At 39.8% G+C, this 18,564-nt stretch overlaps 1 protein-coding gene across 1 annotated transcript in view; it reads right to left on the bottom strand.

Annotated features, from left to right (window-relative positions):
• Window positions 1–18,564, bottom strand: part of MGC147631 (acyl-CoA dehydrogenase (3J649)) — a 61,260-nt gene that overhangs the window by 11,948 nt on the left and 30,748 nt on the right. The window contains 3 exon segments of the mRNA NM_001079242.1: window positions 920–1,093; window positions 3,293–3,460; window positions 14,900–15,006. Of these exon segments, the coding sequence (NP_001072710.1) occupies window positions 920–1,093; window positions 3,293–3,460; window positions 14,900–15,006 (449 nt within the window).

Below are 18,564 nucleotides of genomic sequence, written 5' to 3'. Positions count from 1 at the left end.
AGTACACAAATGACCAAACAGCCCCACACAGGCCCAATATAAAGTACTAGTACATACAGTACATACAGTTTCAATAACCCAAATACTGATTGAGGTGTTCACAGGGTTAATTAATGGTCAGTTAATTTGCAAATAAGTATTTCACCTGCAAAACAACCAAAACCTTATTGATATGGCAACATATTCTGCATAAAATGTTTAATAATTCACATAGGCAAAATTACCTATACATTATACAGGGACAGAATCAATTTTAATCAAATAATTCAAGTTTTTTTCTAAAGATTTTCTTTTTCTTAGTAATAATAAAACAGTATCTTGTACTTTATCCCAAACTAACATATAAATGAATCCTTATTGGAGGCAAAACAATCCTATTGGGTTTATTTAATGTTTAAATGATTTTTTAGTAGACTTAAGGTATGGAGAACCAAATTATGGAAAGATCCCATAGCCAGAGAAACCCAGGTCCCAATCATTCTGGATATCAGGTCCCCTACCATTCATTTATATGAATCTAGCTTAAAATAAATGACTTGTAGTAAGTGATCAGTATTTATATAAACCCTAGCTAATCTTTTTCCTTTTACCCTATTCTAATGTGGTTTAGAAATGTCTGGGAAGTATGATTCAAGAAATTTTGCAGATGTTTGATGCCATGGCAATGTAATTCTTTACTTTCCCAGTTAATCACCCCGCAATCCCTTGGTCACTGTCTGAGACCGTAAACCACTGGCCACTAATGATATTGCTCACAGAACAACTTACAATTTCAACAGTTATCTGAAGCCACTGACTAAAATGTAAATATAACAATGACTGGTTAAGCTAAAAAAAAAATCCAAGAAAAGGAGCTATGAACTTTATCATTGCAGTAACTGCTGATCTGAAGCCAAGAGCAAGGGGGAATAACACTTACCATTGGCTACGCCCCACATGCGCTCCTCTTGGAATTGCAACATTTGGTACGTGAAGCCCATTCCTTCCTCGCCAATTAAATACTTGCTCGGAACTCTGACATCTTCAAAGAATATCTGTGCCGTGTCTGAGGATTTCATGCCAATTTTTTCAATTTTTTTCGTAACCTGGACACCTAGAAATGAATGCAATTCTATTTTTATTTGCAGACAAGTGTGAAAGACCTGAAGGAAATCTTGACATTAGCAAAGAAAATGTCACTTCAGTAATTCACTGGAGTTTGTAACGTGTCTGTTTTTCCAAAAGGGTTGCTCATAATATTTTGACAATTACAGTACTGTCGTGCAATGTCTTCTTAATGACAGCATTTCAGGAAGAATAAATGAATCTGGCACTCGAGAGACCAGGCTGCACACAGCCAAAAAAAAAAAGCTGGATGGAGATATTCTCTATCAATATTCATAATAATAAAACGTTAACTACTATGCAGAACTCCATTGTATTCAATGTACCTGATAAGAGAAAACCAGAGCAATTACCCCCAACAATGAGTCATGTTATCTGAAATGAAAAGTGCAGGTAAAACAAATTAGCAGAATGTATATTACGGTTCCATTTAGAGGAAGGAAGAAACTCTCGGGAAGAAAAGTCGATAATTACCCTTGGAAGAATAGATTGATTCCTAATGAGAATAACACAAGACATGAGGGATTATCTCTAATTTATGGAGGAAGAATAAAAAGACTTAATAATAGTTATCCTCATGGGCAGACAAAGAAGATGTTAAACAGAACAGACAGGTCTTTAAATAGTATTGTGCTTAGAAGTTTTTCACCTTGGTTACCTTACCATACCTGGAGGAAACTTTCTGTTGCTTCCAAATAAAAGAAGACTGATACATGTTATGAAGCTAAATTCTCTTTTGCTTTTTAGCCAGCACCCAGGGCGTTTGTACCCTTATAGGGTGTGCTCCACTCTTCCATGTATATATATATATATATATATATATATATATATATATATATATATAATAACACAGTGGATAAAGTACCCAAAGGTCCCAGTGCTTTTATACAAGTCATGGAACTCTGAGGTGACTTCTAATATCCACATACTTTTAAGCAGGGGGTACTTTTTTATTATAATTCATTATAATCAGTTTTTACTGGTCTTAAAGAGAAGAAAAATTAAAGCAAGCATATGTTTTCTATGCGCTATCAGGCTGACACCAGCACTGACTACATAAAGTCCTACGAATCATTAAAAGTGTATGACTATGACTTTAATGGCACATGGCCATATTTCCTAAAGAGGAACTCAACCAAAACAAAACTCAAAGGACAGGCAAAATATTACATTTTTGACTTAATAAAAGAAAATATAATTCTAAGTGACTTTGTAATATACATTTATTCACTTATTTGTATATATAATTGCTATTAGAAGTAGTGTTTGCCAGTCCTTTTCCAATTTCTGGCATTTAAACAATGTAACACAAGGCAGCAGACTGACAGACCTGCATTGCTGGAGGAGACTAACCTTTGCAACACTGTTTAAAAGGTAACAACCAGGAGTTCAGCAAATGCTGCTTTCAATAGCAATTACATTTACAAAAAACTTTTACAGCACTAAAAATTTTCCATAAATTCACATTGGAAAGTTGTTTGGAATTATGTTTTCTCTCATTAGGCAAAATATTTTTGAGGTTGACATCTTTTAAGCTTTTTGAAAAGTAAACATAATTTCAAGCAACTTTGCAATATACAATTTAATTAAATAAAAAATATGCAGCCTTTTCATCATGGTTCATAATATGGGTTGTAACAGTTACCTAAGCCTGGCCCCCTGTACTCCTGCTGATCTGGCTGAACTTTATTCACTATACGTAGCGCAGATGTATACAGAGATCCTACTGCCTTCTAAGTCACTAACCTAAACAGGAGAAAGTCACAAGTCACACAAACCCAGTATTTACTCCCAAAATTTAAGGGGACATTTTCTTAACAGAATGCTGAGTGCAAAGTGCAAATACAGTCTGGAATCTGTCAATTTGTTAAAAATTTCTAATTTGTAATTAAGCTAAAATTCAAGCTTGAAGTCCCTTAAGATCTGCCAGTTAAATATTTTGTATATCTGCCCCTTATTGTAAAAGTGAATTACCTCTTTAACATTTAAAGGAGCTGTAATACATTTACTTTGTAATATCTTCGACCCTGCCTACCACATGCTTACAACAGACAATGCAAGGTGTGTTTTTCTATAATACAAACTGAATGTTTATTCTTTATTTTAACATAAGAACTGTATCCATATTTTGCCCAGGGTACAAGTTAATTTCACGCTATCCCATGGGACATAAAACATTGAGACTCACCGGGTGTTTTCATAGGCAAACAAATAAGTGATTTGTTTTTGTGAGGTGGCCCTGCACTTGTGTTGGCAAGCAAGCACATCCAATCAGCTTGGCACCCATTGGTCGTCCACATCTTGCTGCCGTTGATAATGTAATCGTCTCCCTTCTTCACAGCTGTTGTCTTAATACCTAAGGGCAAAGAATCCAAATGATATACTGTTACTTTACCATTTATATGGTATCAATACCGTCATTAAACACAAGAGCCCTAAATCACTTGCCTAAACTTCTGTTGAACAAAGGAATCGCCTGTTCTGTAATTTGTTGTTTAAGGCTGATGGCACAAAGGGTTAACATTTGCTATTGTTACCATTTGCTATCGTTAACATTTGCTATCTGTTGAAACACTCACTTATGACGGGTAAGTTCTGCATAATGGGAAGCGTAGACAGAACATTATAATAAACATTAAATAGAGACCACACAAGCTTATATGGTGGGGATAAAAGGCCGCAGCAGCTTTATTGACTTAAAGGTATAACAACAATGAATATACTTATTCAATTGTTACCGTATCAAACCATCCATTGAACCAGCCAGCCCCTGATAACCAATAAACACAGCAGGCCGCCTTGTAACCCTGTAAAATTTCCCTCCACGCCAAGGCCAATTAATCCATTACATTGGTCTTGGCACCACTCCACAAAAACAATGCCTTCTCCAGCGCATCCTGAATACCCATGTTAAATATGTCCAAACCTATGTCAGACAAATGTATCATGTCCACTGCATACAGGCCAACCCCACCATTCTCCAATTCGTGGTGCCTATGAACTAAAAAATTAAGAGTCTTAGCAAATTTCGCTAAGGCGAAATTTACCTTCCTACGGCACTTCTCAAGTGGCCGAAGGTATCCTTCCTGTAACCAAAGCAATCTTGGTATAACCTCAGACCAGACTAAAACACTATGTGGAAACATAAAATGAATCTGTGCTAAATCCCGTCTCATAACCCTTATAAGGTCAATAGTTCGGCACTTACCTATGTCATTACCACCCAGGTGGATGACAATAACAGCTGGGAAACCCCATCTAGCTTTCATTTGTAAAGTAATAGGAACCAAATCAACCCACCTCAAACCCCGAATACCCATCCAAATGATTTTAACATTATTTAAACCCAAATTAACTGAGTAGTTACGGGACTGTGCTCTGATCTTCGCCCAATGAACAAAAGAATGACCGATCAACCAAATGAGTGGCGGAGAGACTGAAAAGAGAATAGAAAATTATAGGTCAACTAAAGCTGGTCTGACATAACGCTGAAAACACTTAGAAGTCCACCTACCAAGTTTCTGTATAGAAACATCGCTAAATCCGAGAATGGAAGCTTGGGTAGCCGCCCCAATACGAAAAGAATGAGTTTTAAACTCAGCAGGTGAAAGGCCTATAAAACTAATGCAATCATGCAAGACTTTGGAAAACTGATATTTAGTAAGGTAGGTGTCATCCGAATGGATAAACAGTGGGCCTTGACAAGATGACCTAACTGCTGAAAAAGCTTGAAAAGCTTGCAATGGGCATATATTATCAACCGTGCTCTTACCCAACCAAATAATCATGCCTTTACCCAATTGGTCGGTTTTTGACTTCCTAATTAAGAGCCTAAGTTTGTCCTTGACAATCTTAACATCATCAAAATAAAGACCACCTGGCACCTTTTTGCTGCTAGAAACAACCTCGCTGACTCTCAATGCTGCAAAAAAGGAGAAAACAAACACTGTCCTAAAAAGAACTTGCTCATATAATGAATAACATATTTGTGGCAATGCAGCAACTAACCGACTTAGTATCCAGAGAGTAATTGGTTTTCTGCCATCAGCAGGTCTTCTGACCCTGCCAATACCCTTAACAATTTGCTTTACCAAAAAGGATTTTGTAACATCTCTCCTATTGAACAACTTAAACCAAAATGAAATTCCTGCCAACCGTTTTTGTATGGCTCCAGCCGATTGCTGAGCTTGTCCTTGTTCCAGCACATACCATAAAATGATTTGATCATCCTCCAAGCCAAATTCCTGGTGAATGTAATCCCTGAATGCCATCCAGTCACTCCAACTGCGTATATAGGACTGCCAAGTTTTATCCGCTAATGAACAGCTCAACCATTGCTGAACTCTGGCAGCGCTAGGTCCCATAAATAGCCAGGACAGGCAGTCCCCTGACGGTCCAAGTTGCTGCTCAGATCCCAAAGCCTGTGAAACTGGAACCGAGACAGTGCATCGGCAACATAGTTCAATTTGCCAGGGATATGCTTAGCTTTAAGCCATATATTCCACTTTAGTGCTCTGAAAACAACTTGCCTCAGCAAGCGCAAAACTGGTGGAGAGTCCGAGGAAAGGTTGTTAATGACCCTGACAACTCCTAAATTATCACAATTCCACAGTATTCTTTGATTAGCTAATTGTTCACCCCAAATCTCAAAGACAACCAGCACTGGAAAAAACTCTAGAAGAACTAGATTCTTTGTAAAACCTTGCTCAACCCAGCTAGCGGGCCAACAATCCGCACACCACTGATTATTCAAAACGGCACCAAAACCCGCAGAGGCTGCTGCATCTGTATACAATTGCAGCGCTGTGCTATCCCGAAAATCACCTTGCCAGTAAGTACGACCGTTAAAATCTAACAGAAATTGGTCCCATATCCTTAAATCGTTTTTAACCTCAACTGGCACCCTGATGTGCCAGCTAGGGTTAGAAACACCCGCAATGATAGAAACCAAACGCCTCATGAAAACTCTACCAATTGGTATGACCCTGGTAGTGAAATTTAGATGACCAATAAGGGATTGCACATGTTTCAGTTTTACCTTTTTTGCCGCAATAGTCGCTGAAATTAAGCTCCTCAATTTACTAAGCTTTTCAACTGGCAATCTGAATTCTCTACGCACAGAATCAATCTCTATTCCAAGAAACTGTAACACTGTCGTTGGACTAACAGTCTTATTAGCTGACAAGGGAATACCAAATTTACGTGTCAACCAAATAAAATTCTGTAAAAGAAAATGACAACAATCGGAATTGGCTGGGCCAACAAACAAAAAATCATCTAAATAATGCACCATTGATATGCAACCCGTATCAAATTCCACAGCCCATTGTAAAAAACTAGCAAATGCTTCGAAGTAAAAACAAGAAAGCGAACATCCCATCGGGAGGCAGCGGTCAAAATAAAAAAGGCCATTAAAATGAAACCCCAACAATTTATAGCAGTCGGGATGAATGGGCAATAACCTGAAAGCAGCCTCAATATCGCTCTTGGCCATCAAAGCACCCTGACCACAGCGTTGAACAATAGCAATGGCACTGTCAAAAGATGCATAAGTAACTGTAGAAAGCTCACGGCCAATGCCATCATTGACAGAGCCTCCAGATGGGAAGGACAAATGATGAATTAACCTAAAGGATCCAACATCCTTTTTGGGAACCAATCCCAAAGGTGACACCCTGAAATCTGGAAAGGGGGGTTCAGTGAACGGACCAACAACCCTACCCAAAGCAACTTCTTTTTGGATTTTTTCCGCCACCAACTGTGGGTTAACCCTAATGGATTTCAAATTATCTGGAAAAGGATGAACACCAAACTGATCAACAGAAGGGATCCAAAAACCGGACTCAAATCCCTTCTCTAATAAAACTGCCATCTGCCGCTTTGGGTACAATCTTAGGTAAGGAAGCATTACGGCTAACCTCACCGGTGTTATCTGCTCTATTACTGGGGTCCTTAGGGGATGATTTAGCTTGGCCTGACACAAATCGCTTGACACAGCGAAAAGCAGGATGCCCACCCCCACAATGTGCACATTCATGTTTAAACCGACAGTTGGCTTGCCACCGACAAGTCGATTCATTAAAGGCCCAGCAAGTATTGTATTTCACTGGAGCTTTGGCACCAGTAGGAGGACCCTGCCCTTGAGGCCTGGGGATCAACATGCCCATCCAAAGGTCAATGTCCTTGGTCCCCCAAGGAATGGACCTCTGGATGGCCATCTTTTGCCGGAAACGGTCATCATAAATAAACCAGGCAATACCTCCATAAGCCTTGTAAGCTTCCAAAATAATTTCAATATGCTTAAACAACCCCGGGCCTAACTGGGGCTGACTACCACTTAAAATGTTGGAATAAATGCAAAAAGCCTGCAGCCAATTGGAAAAAGTCCTAACTACAGGCCTCCTCCTGTCAACTTCACTATCAGCTTTCTTTTCTGCCTTGGCCAAAAATTCCTTAGACGCTGGCAGCAAAGAAAGCAAATCGATATACTCACCCCTAACAATTTTGTCCCTAATTGCCTGAGAGAGATGTAAACCTAATGGGGTAGAGTCGCATAAAATAGAATCCCTAAATGCATATTCAGAAACCCCTGCGCTTAATTGCTTTGACGCCGCGCCAGAGGAAATGACAGATAACAATGCATTAACAACATCAGCATTATCATATTTACCTATGACTTTGATCTGCTCCGATTCCGGTCCTGGTCCAGCTGGCTGTGGCTGACCCTTCCCAGGCAGATTCATCTGTGGAGGAGTTGATGCAGGAGCCTGCATACCAGCAGAGGTGGTAGCAGCAGGCATGGGGGCAGCTACAGACCTTATAGTGCCTGTACTGCTGGTGGAAGCTGTGGCAGGGGGAGGAGTGTTACAGCTCCTAAGCGCCTGAGACCCCAAACTGCTACTTGCAGCAGCTGCAGAAGGGGTCCCAAGCACTGGGGGGGACATAGAAGGTCAGATACCAGCTGCCTCTTCCGGATCCGGGAGCCCCTTCTTTGCAGGCGCCAGTGTTAAAGCCGGCGGCTTCCTCTTCACAGCCTTCTTAGGCTGCTGTGCTGGGCGACGCGTTGCTATAGCAACCCGACGTGCCGGCTTCCCTCTGCAGGATCTGGTCACGGCGCTCCTTCCTGATGACGTCATCGCGCGAGGGGGGGACGTCGCTTCCTCTGAAGGCGGGCTTGAAGGACTCTCTGCTGATGCTGCCGCCGCCGCCGCTGCTGCTGCTGCTGCTGACCACAGGGACTGGATATCCTCAGTGCCGGCCTCAGTTCGGATCCAGCGAAGAATCTCTTGCAGCTTGCCGCTCTCCATCGCTGCTTGGACACCTCTTCAGCTCTTCACAAGGCTGTCCACGCCGAATGACAGGTATCCCAGGAATTCTCCTTTTATACCCCATTTTCCCGGGCTTTTCCCGTTGCCATCACCTGACCACACATAACTACCAATAGCATCACTGTAAATAGCGTGCCCTACAATATGCACCCCCTCCCCCAACATACTGTACTGCTATGCAAGGTTAACCCTTGTCTGTCACTTTCCCATGCCCCTGCAGGCTTATAGCCCACAGGTTCCAAGCGACACATAAAATCCCCCAGTGTCCCCTATAAAGACAACCCAAGGCAGGTGAGGTAGGAGATAAAGGTATAAAAATACTATATATGCAAGGTATAAAAAAAGAATATAAAAGCCTAGTATACCATCTTATAAAATCACAAGGGTCAGACATGATAGTACAGACTAGCGAAGACCCTACATGCACTTTGCTATTTGCACAGCTGGAACCACAGAGCACACAGAAAGTTGTAAAAGGGGTATCATATACTTTTTAGATAAGGTATGTCATCCTCTATAAAAGGCGAAGACTTTTAGGGTCTCACTTGAAGCTGTTAGGGACACATTTCAGTTGCTGTTCTGTGTTGCTGAAAGCTTCCACAAGACTCTGTGTTTGTTTGATTAATAAAGAAATAATTTCATAACTGAGAACCTTGTCTCAGGGTCTTGTTGTATAGTAAGGTTCTGGTCGGTTAAAATTACCAACATATCCAATTCAAAAGATTAGGAAACACCTGCCACAAGGGTGGGGGGGGGGGGGGTATAAAGGGGGTTTTGAGAGCCACAATGTTTCCCATATAATACCAAATCCTCTAGAAACATAGTAATTAAAAGTATTTTTGCTATAGTTGCTGTATAGAAGAATCTACTATTCCTTGTGGCTCCTGTCTGATTAATATAATTCTAACTTACAAAGTTTAGTGTCCCCAGTGATTCTCAAATATCCTAAACAGGCCCTGATTTGCTGATGGATTGGGCATTTTGTTTATATTTTAAGTTGTAATCGTTGCTTTTACTACAAGAAGGAGGAGAGTTCTTAACAGTTGTGCCTGATAGTTGGATTATAAGGAAGACGTTTTAATTTGCTTTTGGATTTCAATGAAGATGAAAGCAAGAGGCATTTGCTTTAAGTCTCAGTTTACTGCAGCCTCGGGCAGCCAGTCGTTTTCAACATGAGTTCAGGGCTTGAGCTGAGCATACTTTATGCTTATTTTAATTATAAAATATCTATGGTTTTGTTTTTTATTGAGCTAAATAGGGCAAACACAGAAAGTGAAGCTGCTCCCTGTTTGGTCCTTGCAAGGTAGATAATGAAATAACCAGTGCACAGATAATCCTCCTGCATAATCCTCCTGCTAACAAAACAGACACAACAAAGGACGAAGAGAAGGGGCTGTAACCTGATAATGTAATTCAGTTTCAATTTTTTCACATACGGAGTAGCTTCAATTTTCTTGTTTAGCAGAAAAAAAATATGTTTGGCACAAGACTAACCACTCACATGCCACTTTGCTTTCAACTGGATATAATAATATTGCATATTTAAGTATATATATATATATATATATATAGGTTTTATTCTAATGTTTGCTTCCAGATAATCTCTTTTTTGACAGCAAATGACATTCATTTTCTCCACACCATTCTCTCTCCGGCCTATTTGTATGTAAATTGTTATCTGGCAAACATGTGGCGGCTAGCAAGTAAACAAGCAGCATTTAATTAAATGCACAAAGGCAGCTACATATTAATACTGAATTGTGACACTTGCCAGTCAAAAAAAAAACCAATTAACTTTTGACAGGAGATGTCTTTCCAAATTTGGTTTTAACTTTTTTGGAAAAAGGAGCCTTGGTACAAGCAGATAGCAAGAACTAAATTTTCAGAGCACCTTGCTAATAAAAGCTGCCATGCAATAATGCTCCAATCTGTTTCAATTTAGAAGCTACATTTTCTTGAAATATATATATTTTCTAATATTTATATCTGTAAATATGGTGTCCCTGGGAGTTATCTCAGGATCCAGGACAGGGGTGGGCAAACTTTTTGGCTCACGGGCCACATTTACTTACCCCCGGGCCGGACCGGGCCAGGGCGGGCAGGGCCAGGCCAGCGTTACGGCCCCTTCGTCTCTTTAATTCCGGCCCGCCAATGACACCAAGTCTCGCGTGATGAGACTTGGCGTCGTCGGCGGGCCGGATTAAAAAGGCCAAGGGGCCGGATGTGGCCCGCGGGCCGTAGTTTGCCCACCCCTGATCCAGGAAGATCTTTATTTTATTCTAGTGTGCCAGAAGTCAGTGAAAAGTGTAGCCACACATCCTATTTAGTCTACTCTAGATACGCATTACACGAGAAGCTTGAGAAAAGCTAGTATTTGTACAATGACAAATTCTTAACATCCATTCAACCAAAATCCTTAGGGGAACTATCTTGAACATCCATCCTATGGACATAAACTTTCTAATATAATCAAAATATTTTCACTACTCCCTTTCAGCATCTTTCTTTTCAGCAAGATTAAATTGACAGTTAGGTCCATTACTTCTTGGGTGCTCTCTTTCTCTAGTGATCCTGAACCAGTGGCTTGCAACATGTTGCTCTCCTCTGCCTTTAGATGCCCTTTATTATATTTCTGACTTGTTGGCGAGTTTCAGAAGCACAGAGACACAGTTTTACTGCAAGCAGCGCATCCTACAGGTTGTGTACAGGTTCTACATGGGGCTACCAAATAGCCAATCACAGCCCTTATTTGGCATCTCCAAAGGACTTTTTTTCATGCTTGTGTGGCTCACCAACACTTTTTACATCTGAGTGTGGCTCATGAGTAAAAAAGTTTGGGGATTCCTGCTCTAGAAAGCGTATTAAAGCTAACTCACAATCTGACTTCTGCATGAAGAGAGAACAAAGAGAGACAGAAAAATGAAGTGTAATTTATATTCCCATGAGATTACATTTAATATTTTTTTTCAAAATAGTTCCCCTTTAAAAAGAAATATGTCTATAAAAGGGTGAGGCTAAAAGTGTATGCAGAAGGCTTTCACTATCAAAGGAGAAGGACAGGCTAAGTCACTTGGGGGTGCCAAAATGTTAGGCACCCTCAAGTGACTTAAATTGCTTACCTTTTACCCCGGGCTGGTGCCCCTGTTAGGAGAGAACCACACCAGCCCAAGGTAGCTGCAGCACTTCCTTCTTCCTGTTACGCGCTTGCGCATGCGCGGTAGAGTGAAAAGCTGACTTTAACAACAAAGTCGGCTTGTCACTCTAATGCGCATGCACCGGCCCAGGGATTTCGCTGGTAGAAGAGAGAGGAAGGAGGAAGCGCTGCAGGTACCCCGGACTGATGCGGTTTTCTCCTAACAGAGGCACCAGCCCGGGGTACAAGGTAAGCAATTTAAGTCCCTGGGGGTGCCTAACATTTTGGCAGAGAGGAGATTTTTTTTTTGAATGTCATTGGGTAGGATTTTTTTTTTTTTTTAGCAAACTGCATCTTAATACAACATAGTTAAATAAATTCTATTTAGAAAATTTACTTTTAGTAAATGCCCGGCACTGGAATTACTGAGCAGTACTACTCACTGGAGGAAGATAACCCATTTTCAGTACTGTGACAGAACTTATAAGGAGTGTTTAAAAAAAGTGCAAGAGGGTTTAGCCAATGGTACTGGCCAATACTAATGGTATTCATGGGTGCAGGGATTTCCCTATCTTTATATAATGGTATTTCTTATTCTTCTTTTGAAGAATAAATAAAATGAAACACAACATTCAGCTCATTTTTAAAGGGGATTATTAGGAAAAGGAACAAAAATGTTCTGAAGACTTGTTGTGATTATCATGTTAGTCAATAAAGGTTTCTATTTTTTTTAGGGGAAAATTTCACAGTATTCAGAGGGATCAGGACGACCACCCCCTAGGTTATGAATCCCTGCTCTACATTGCCTTTGTCTCCTTCATAATTCTTCTTATCGCCTTGGAAAGCCTTTCCGTCAGTTTCTGTATGTATGATAGCTTTGGAAAAAGCCTACCTGCCAGGTGGTCTGATGTGCAAGATTAAATGTACAGGTATAAGATCCGTTACCTGGAAACCCATTATCCAGAAAGCTTTGAATTACAGTAAGGCCATCACCGATACACTCCATTTATGCAAATAACTTAATAAAGATCATTTTCTTTTTTCTTTGTAATAATGAACCAGCACCTTGTACTTGATATGAACTAAGATATAAACTAATCCTTATTGGTCGCAAAACAATCCTATGGGATTTATTTAATCTTTTATTGATTTTTAGCAGAATTAAGGTGTGGAGATCCAACTACGGAAATTATCTAGAAAACCCCAGGTCCCAAACATTCTGGATAACAGATCCTATACCTGTATATAATTCTGCTGTGACATTGCTTTTAATGTAATCCTTATTGTAGGCAATACAATCCTGTTGGGTTAGCAGGCTTAAGGTATGGAAATTCAAATAACGGAAAGACCCCTTATCCAGGGGATAGAACCCCAGGTCCTAAGCATTCTGGATAACAGATCCTACACCTGTACATTAGAACTTCTATATTTATCATAAGCAAAACATTAACACGTTGAACACTTTGGTTTATAAGTTCTATTTTCTTGAAGGGTGGAGGGAAGTGGGCCTCTCCGGGTTATCCACATTCTGATTTAGACCTTCAGAAGCCTGCCTTCAGAATCTGCTTCAAGGAATTGCAATTTATATAGAAGGGTGTGATTAGAATGCAGATGTTTTAGTGATGTCTTGAGCATTTTCAGTGTTGCCATTTTGCAAGGATTTCAGAAGGGAGTTTTCAGTGCTATTTTACCTTTAAGTGACAAATGTACAATGTGCTTTTCCCCTGTTCAGAAAAACAACACAAAACCATGTCTGCAATATGCTTTAACCTGCACTAGGAATATCTAATTTAGTCATTCTCTAATTATTTTAAAAGTAGCCAAAATGTGTTTGCAGCATAGCTATTCTAACATGCTTTGTAATGTTGATGCAGGTTTAACCCTCACCTTTATGGCTTTATCTTAACACAGAAAGACACATAGAATTGAAAGTCCTTTAGGAAGTTTCTTTACAAGGATGCTTATGCCTGTCTGCTCTAAGCAATGAGTACCAGAATTAGCACTGTGAAGGTACACACACAAATATCTGCCCTGAGTCAATGAAGATGAAAGGAAATTTAATGGAGAATTGTATTATATTAATATAATTACACCTGCTATTTGTCCTGGATTTACATACATATTTAAATAGATCAATGCCTCAAAAAGTATCAGATTCTGCAATGCAATAGGGCTCATTTACATCCACAAGTGCAGAGGGCAACTTCCGCTATTGCCTACGGTGATTTGCACATAAAACTACATTAAAGATCAAAATGTACTCTTCCCACTTCCATATAGTTGTGATTGGTACTGCTCAGTCCTTTCTGCCTTTCATTCTGAACTGGGTGCTCCAATACCAAACTGGGTGCTGTGTCAATAGGTGTAGCACACTTGTGCTGAAACCATATGGCACATACGTCACTCCTACGCTGAACACCAGAAATGACACCAGATAGACACTGAAAATATTCAGTGCAATAGCAGTGAAGCATGTGTGCAGTTGTGTCTATTTTGGACAATCAAACACAACTGTAGGTGAAGCGCAATTGCATCAAGAGAATCGCCAGTTTTCATCCGCCATGACGCTGGAATTCTGGGGGAAAATTATGTACTGTGGAAAAAACCTTTTGATTCTGCTCAAAATTGCAATTTGCCCACCGTGCCTAGGTAAGTGAATGTGTCCTAATATCGGTTTTCGTAATTACATAGCAAATTAGAAAAAAAATACTTATGTTCATACAGGCAAACTGTTCCAAAGCACCTTAAAAGTTGATCTACAATAGTGATTTCTGGGTTCAAGCCCACCTTTGATGTAGAGCAGTGTCACACCTCGATCACACTTACCTTCCCCAGGCCTTCCAGCAAAAGCTTAGACTTGTGTATGTGCAGAGGAATCAAATCTGGAAAGGTTACCCTACTGTGTAAGTGTGAGTATAAGTCTGCCCAGGAACCCCAGGGAAATGTAAGTAAGATGGAAGCATGGTGCTACTTCTTTCCCCAGGCAAGTGCATTTTTTCGAAACACTGGGGGAGCCTAACCTATTGGAATCCTCTGAGCAAATAAGGCTTTCCTTGTCATTTAATCAGTTTCAGATAGCACAGATGTTGTTTCCCCCACATAATTCTTGGTGTTTAATGCTGTGTAAACTGTCACCACTTCTAATCCAGTTTAAACTACTTTTTTACTCCAGATTTTACACTTGGCCATACACTCACCAAAAATAATAACAGCTTTAGAAATCGGTGTGATTTTATATGCCATACCATGGTGTTAAAGTGGCGATATAAAATGTATTTTAACACCACTTTTTTCATTATGTATTGAGTGCTCTTTAGGCTCCTATATTACCTACTTGCCACATCTGATCCAGCCCCTGCTTCACTGACTCCCAGACAAGTGACTACATCTCCGGCAATGGTAGGAACGAGAAACTGACGTTTCAATTCATCACTGCCAAACCTTTAATACAAATAGGAGACAAAAGCAAAATAAAGATTTAGTACATGGTTCTGCAAACTAAAACACACCATATGGTTTGAGGTAGACTTAAAGGAGAAGGAACTTTAACAGAGAAGTCGGCTTTTTCACTCTACTGCGCATGCGCCGGACTCGTAGTCGCAGCGAAACGAAGGCGGAAGGAGGAAGCGCATCGCCTCAGGTGCCCCGAGCTGGTGCGGTTTTCTCCTAATAGGGGCACCAGCCTGTGGTACGAGGTAAGCGATTCAAGTCACTTGGGGGTGCTTAACATTTTAGCACCCCCAAGTGACTTAGCCTTTCCTTAGCCTTTCATTCCCAAAAATGAATATGGCTAGAAATACCATATTTTATATACTGAACTTATTGCACCAGCCTAAAGGTTCAGCATCTCTACATCCAGGCCTTTACATTTGTCACATGATCTCCGTATATTGGATTTGGTTAAAGGTGTGAGTGACATTCACATATGCTCAGAGTTGGACATAGTTGGTTAGGTATGATATACAGGGATGGGATCTGCTGACCTCAGAAGAAGAGGTAAACAAGCATTAACACAATTCTAATTGCATTATGTCCTTTACAACAAACACAACAATAATGAAACATTTAAAAGGGAAAGGGATATAAGACAAAAGGTATGGGGATAGGCAAGATCATGATGTGAATTGAGCATTAGATTTAGAGTATATAAGGAGACGTTTACATCACCATGAGGTGCAAGTGCTATAGCACAGCCCATAGTGCACCCCTTGGAGTTGTAGCCCTCTGCACAGAGCTTTGGATCAAAAATTTGGTGCTCCTCCTCAGAATGATGCACAAGGGAGGGGCGGGAGATCAGGGCGCCTACATGCCTTCTCCTACCTGCCCCTTTTGAATCTAGTATGGCCTAACATGATGCACTAGATTTCAATTTTACACTTTGCCCACTGCTTGGGACATTGTAAATCAGCACTATAAAGTACAGTGAAGGAATTCCAGGCTAAGTGAGGGATAACTTCTCTAAACAATTGTGTTTTAAAAAATCATTTAAAGACACAGAGATTGGAAGAAGATTGGACATAATGGGAGAGAATTCCAGAAAAGTGGGCAGCACTAGTAATATTTTGAATGCGAGTATGTGAAGAAGTAATGAGTAAGGTGTTGACAAGATGATGAGATGAAGAGTGTAACAAGCGGTTCGGTTTTTGGCAGAAGTGTTAAAACTTCTATGACTTTTCACCAAAATTGTTTTAGTGATGCTACTCGTTTACCAATGCACTTTCCATTTCCCAACCTGGCTTTTTCAAAATAAAAGTGCTGAACAGGTTACAGCTGTGGAATTCCATTACTTTCTACAGCAGAAATTTCTGAAAGCTGTACAGAAAACAACAGGGAACCAATTCGTAGAGTCGCCAAAAAAAAATAAATAAATAAATAAATAAAGAACTAGAAGTTCCTTAATCTTAATGTAATTCAAATGAAAAGAGAAGGAGCACCGGAATCTGCCCCTTTGTATAACAAACGTAGTACGTGACATAGAAAAGTTGTGGCCGTGAAAAAGAAAATCAATCAATACATAAAACATTTTCTCGGCAGAGGGAAGCGAATACGCCTGCTGCCCTTTTGTAAGCACCAGAAAGTTCTGAACAGTGTTCTGTAACAGTTTATTGCTTCCACTAAGCCAAAGAATGATGTTCTTAAAATTCAATTAAGTAACTTTCAAAAATTGATACCTATCGGCATTGTCCTGAAGTAAGGTAACCACCCCATCCCCCCCAATTTTTTTTAACATCACTGCAAATAGAATAAAATGTAATTTTCACATACTCCACAAACTCATTGGTATTATGCAAATTGCTTCTCAGATGTGACCTTTAATGTAAGTGAGAGAATGGAGCAGGCCTGAATTAGACAATCAGAGGCATCAGCTCTTTTACAGAAACCTACACTGATGGAAAGGATAGAAAATATCATTTTACCTACCTTCAAATATTTTCAATTTATTTTTTTACAACCTACATTCTTTGCAATGCATGAATTAGCTGGATTTACGGACAAAAGGAGTAAGATCTGTTTGCTACTGCAGCTCTCACATTCCAAGAACTGAAATGTTTATGTTCTTTAGTGAATATCACTAACACACATGTAAAAAAACTTAAATCCTTCAGCCATATTTTATTTTTGGGAAAAAGTAGGGACAAAGAAAGTACACAAATTTCTTTCTTTGCTGTATTGATGAGAAATATATGGTCTCATCATTATCATCATCACTTAGAAGCCCCGAGCTCTATCTTTACTATGTCTGACACATCAGCAAATTTGAAAAAAGCAATCCTATTTCAAAATAGCTTTGCCCTTTTCAGCTGTATTCTACAAAAATAAAGGCACCTGCTGTATAAGCTTAGCTGTTTGCTCTCAGTATATGTTTTTATCCATTTAAAATGGCATTTTACAACATTGTCATATACTGTTTCTAAAACATAGTAACATAGTAAGTTAGGTTGAAAAAAAGACATATGTCACGTTCAACCATAGTGCCTAACTTGTAGTTGATCCAGAGAAAGGCAAACAAAAAAATAACATCTGAAGCCTCTCTAATTTGCCGCAGAGGGGAAAAAAATTCCTTCCTTCAGACCAGTCCCTTAATCAACTTGTACTAAGAGCTATCTCCCATAACCCTGTATTCCCTCACTTGCTAAAAAGCCATCCAACCCCTTCTTAAAGCTATATATGTAATGGGAGATAACTCCTAGTACAAGTTGATCCAGGGACTGGTCCGATTGCCATCTTGGAGTCAGGAAGGAATTTTTTTCCCCTCTGCGGCAAAAGTAAAAGCAATGTCATATCATCGGAAACAAATAAATTGGGACTTGAAGGGAAAATATATTCCCTGCTAGATTTCTCTTAAACCCTTCCAACTGTCAGCCCACAGGTCATCCACCCCACAGATTTACCTTGTGTAGCCCCCCATAAAGTCTCGCTGCTGTGACTGCTTACCTTGTGCAAGCTTTTGTAAGCATTGTTCACACCCCAGACACAGGCACACATTATGCTAATTATAATACACAAGAACAATGAACAGTCCAGAAAGTCCAGGCCCACAATAAATTTCTCACCGGAATTAAGGTGAATTGCTGGTAGGAAGGCATACGCATCGCTAGTCACCTAAGGTTTCCTTGAGAAACATACTTCGGGTGACTTAGCGATGCCTATTCCTTCCCAGCAGTGATTCACATTAATGCCAGTGGGAAGGCATCTTAGGAGATTAGTTGCTCGTGGTAGCAGAGATTTATTGTGTGCGGCTAATAAATAAACTACACATTGTAAATAATAAAAATGCTTTACAAAAATGTTTTTTCTTACAGTGCCTGTTCTTATTGTCTGAAGGTGAACAACTGTAAAACGTGCAGAATACAGATGGCATTAAAAATACGACAGATGCAACCTTACCTTCTGCTCAATATATTTTGTTAAAATCTCTAAATTAATATAAAGATGAACAGGCACAAAAAGCTCCTTATATCTGAAGGCACATATTTTCTCGTGTGACAAAAAAGTGTT

This window comes from Xenopus tropicalis, chromosome 6, assembly GCF_000004195.4.
Source record: "Xenopus tropicalis strain Nigerian chromosome 6, UCB_Xtro_10.0, whole genome shotgun sequence".
Taxonomy (NCBI): Eukaryota; Metazoa; Chordata; class Amphibia; order Anura; family Pipidae; genus Xenopus; species Xenopus tropicalis.
This window is presented reverse-complemented; position numbering and strand designations above follow the sequence as displayed.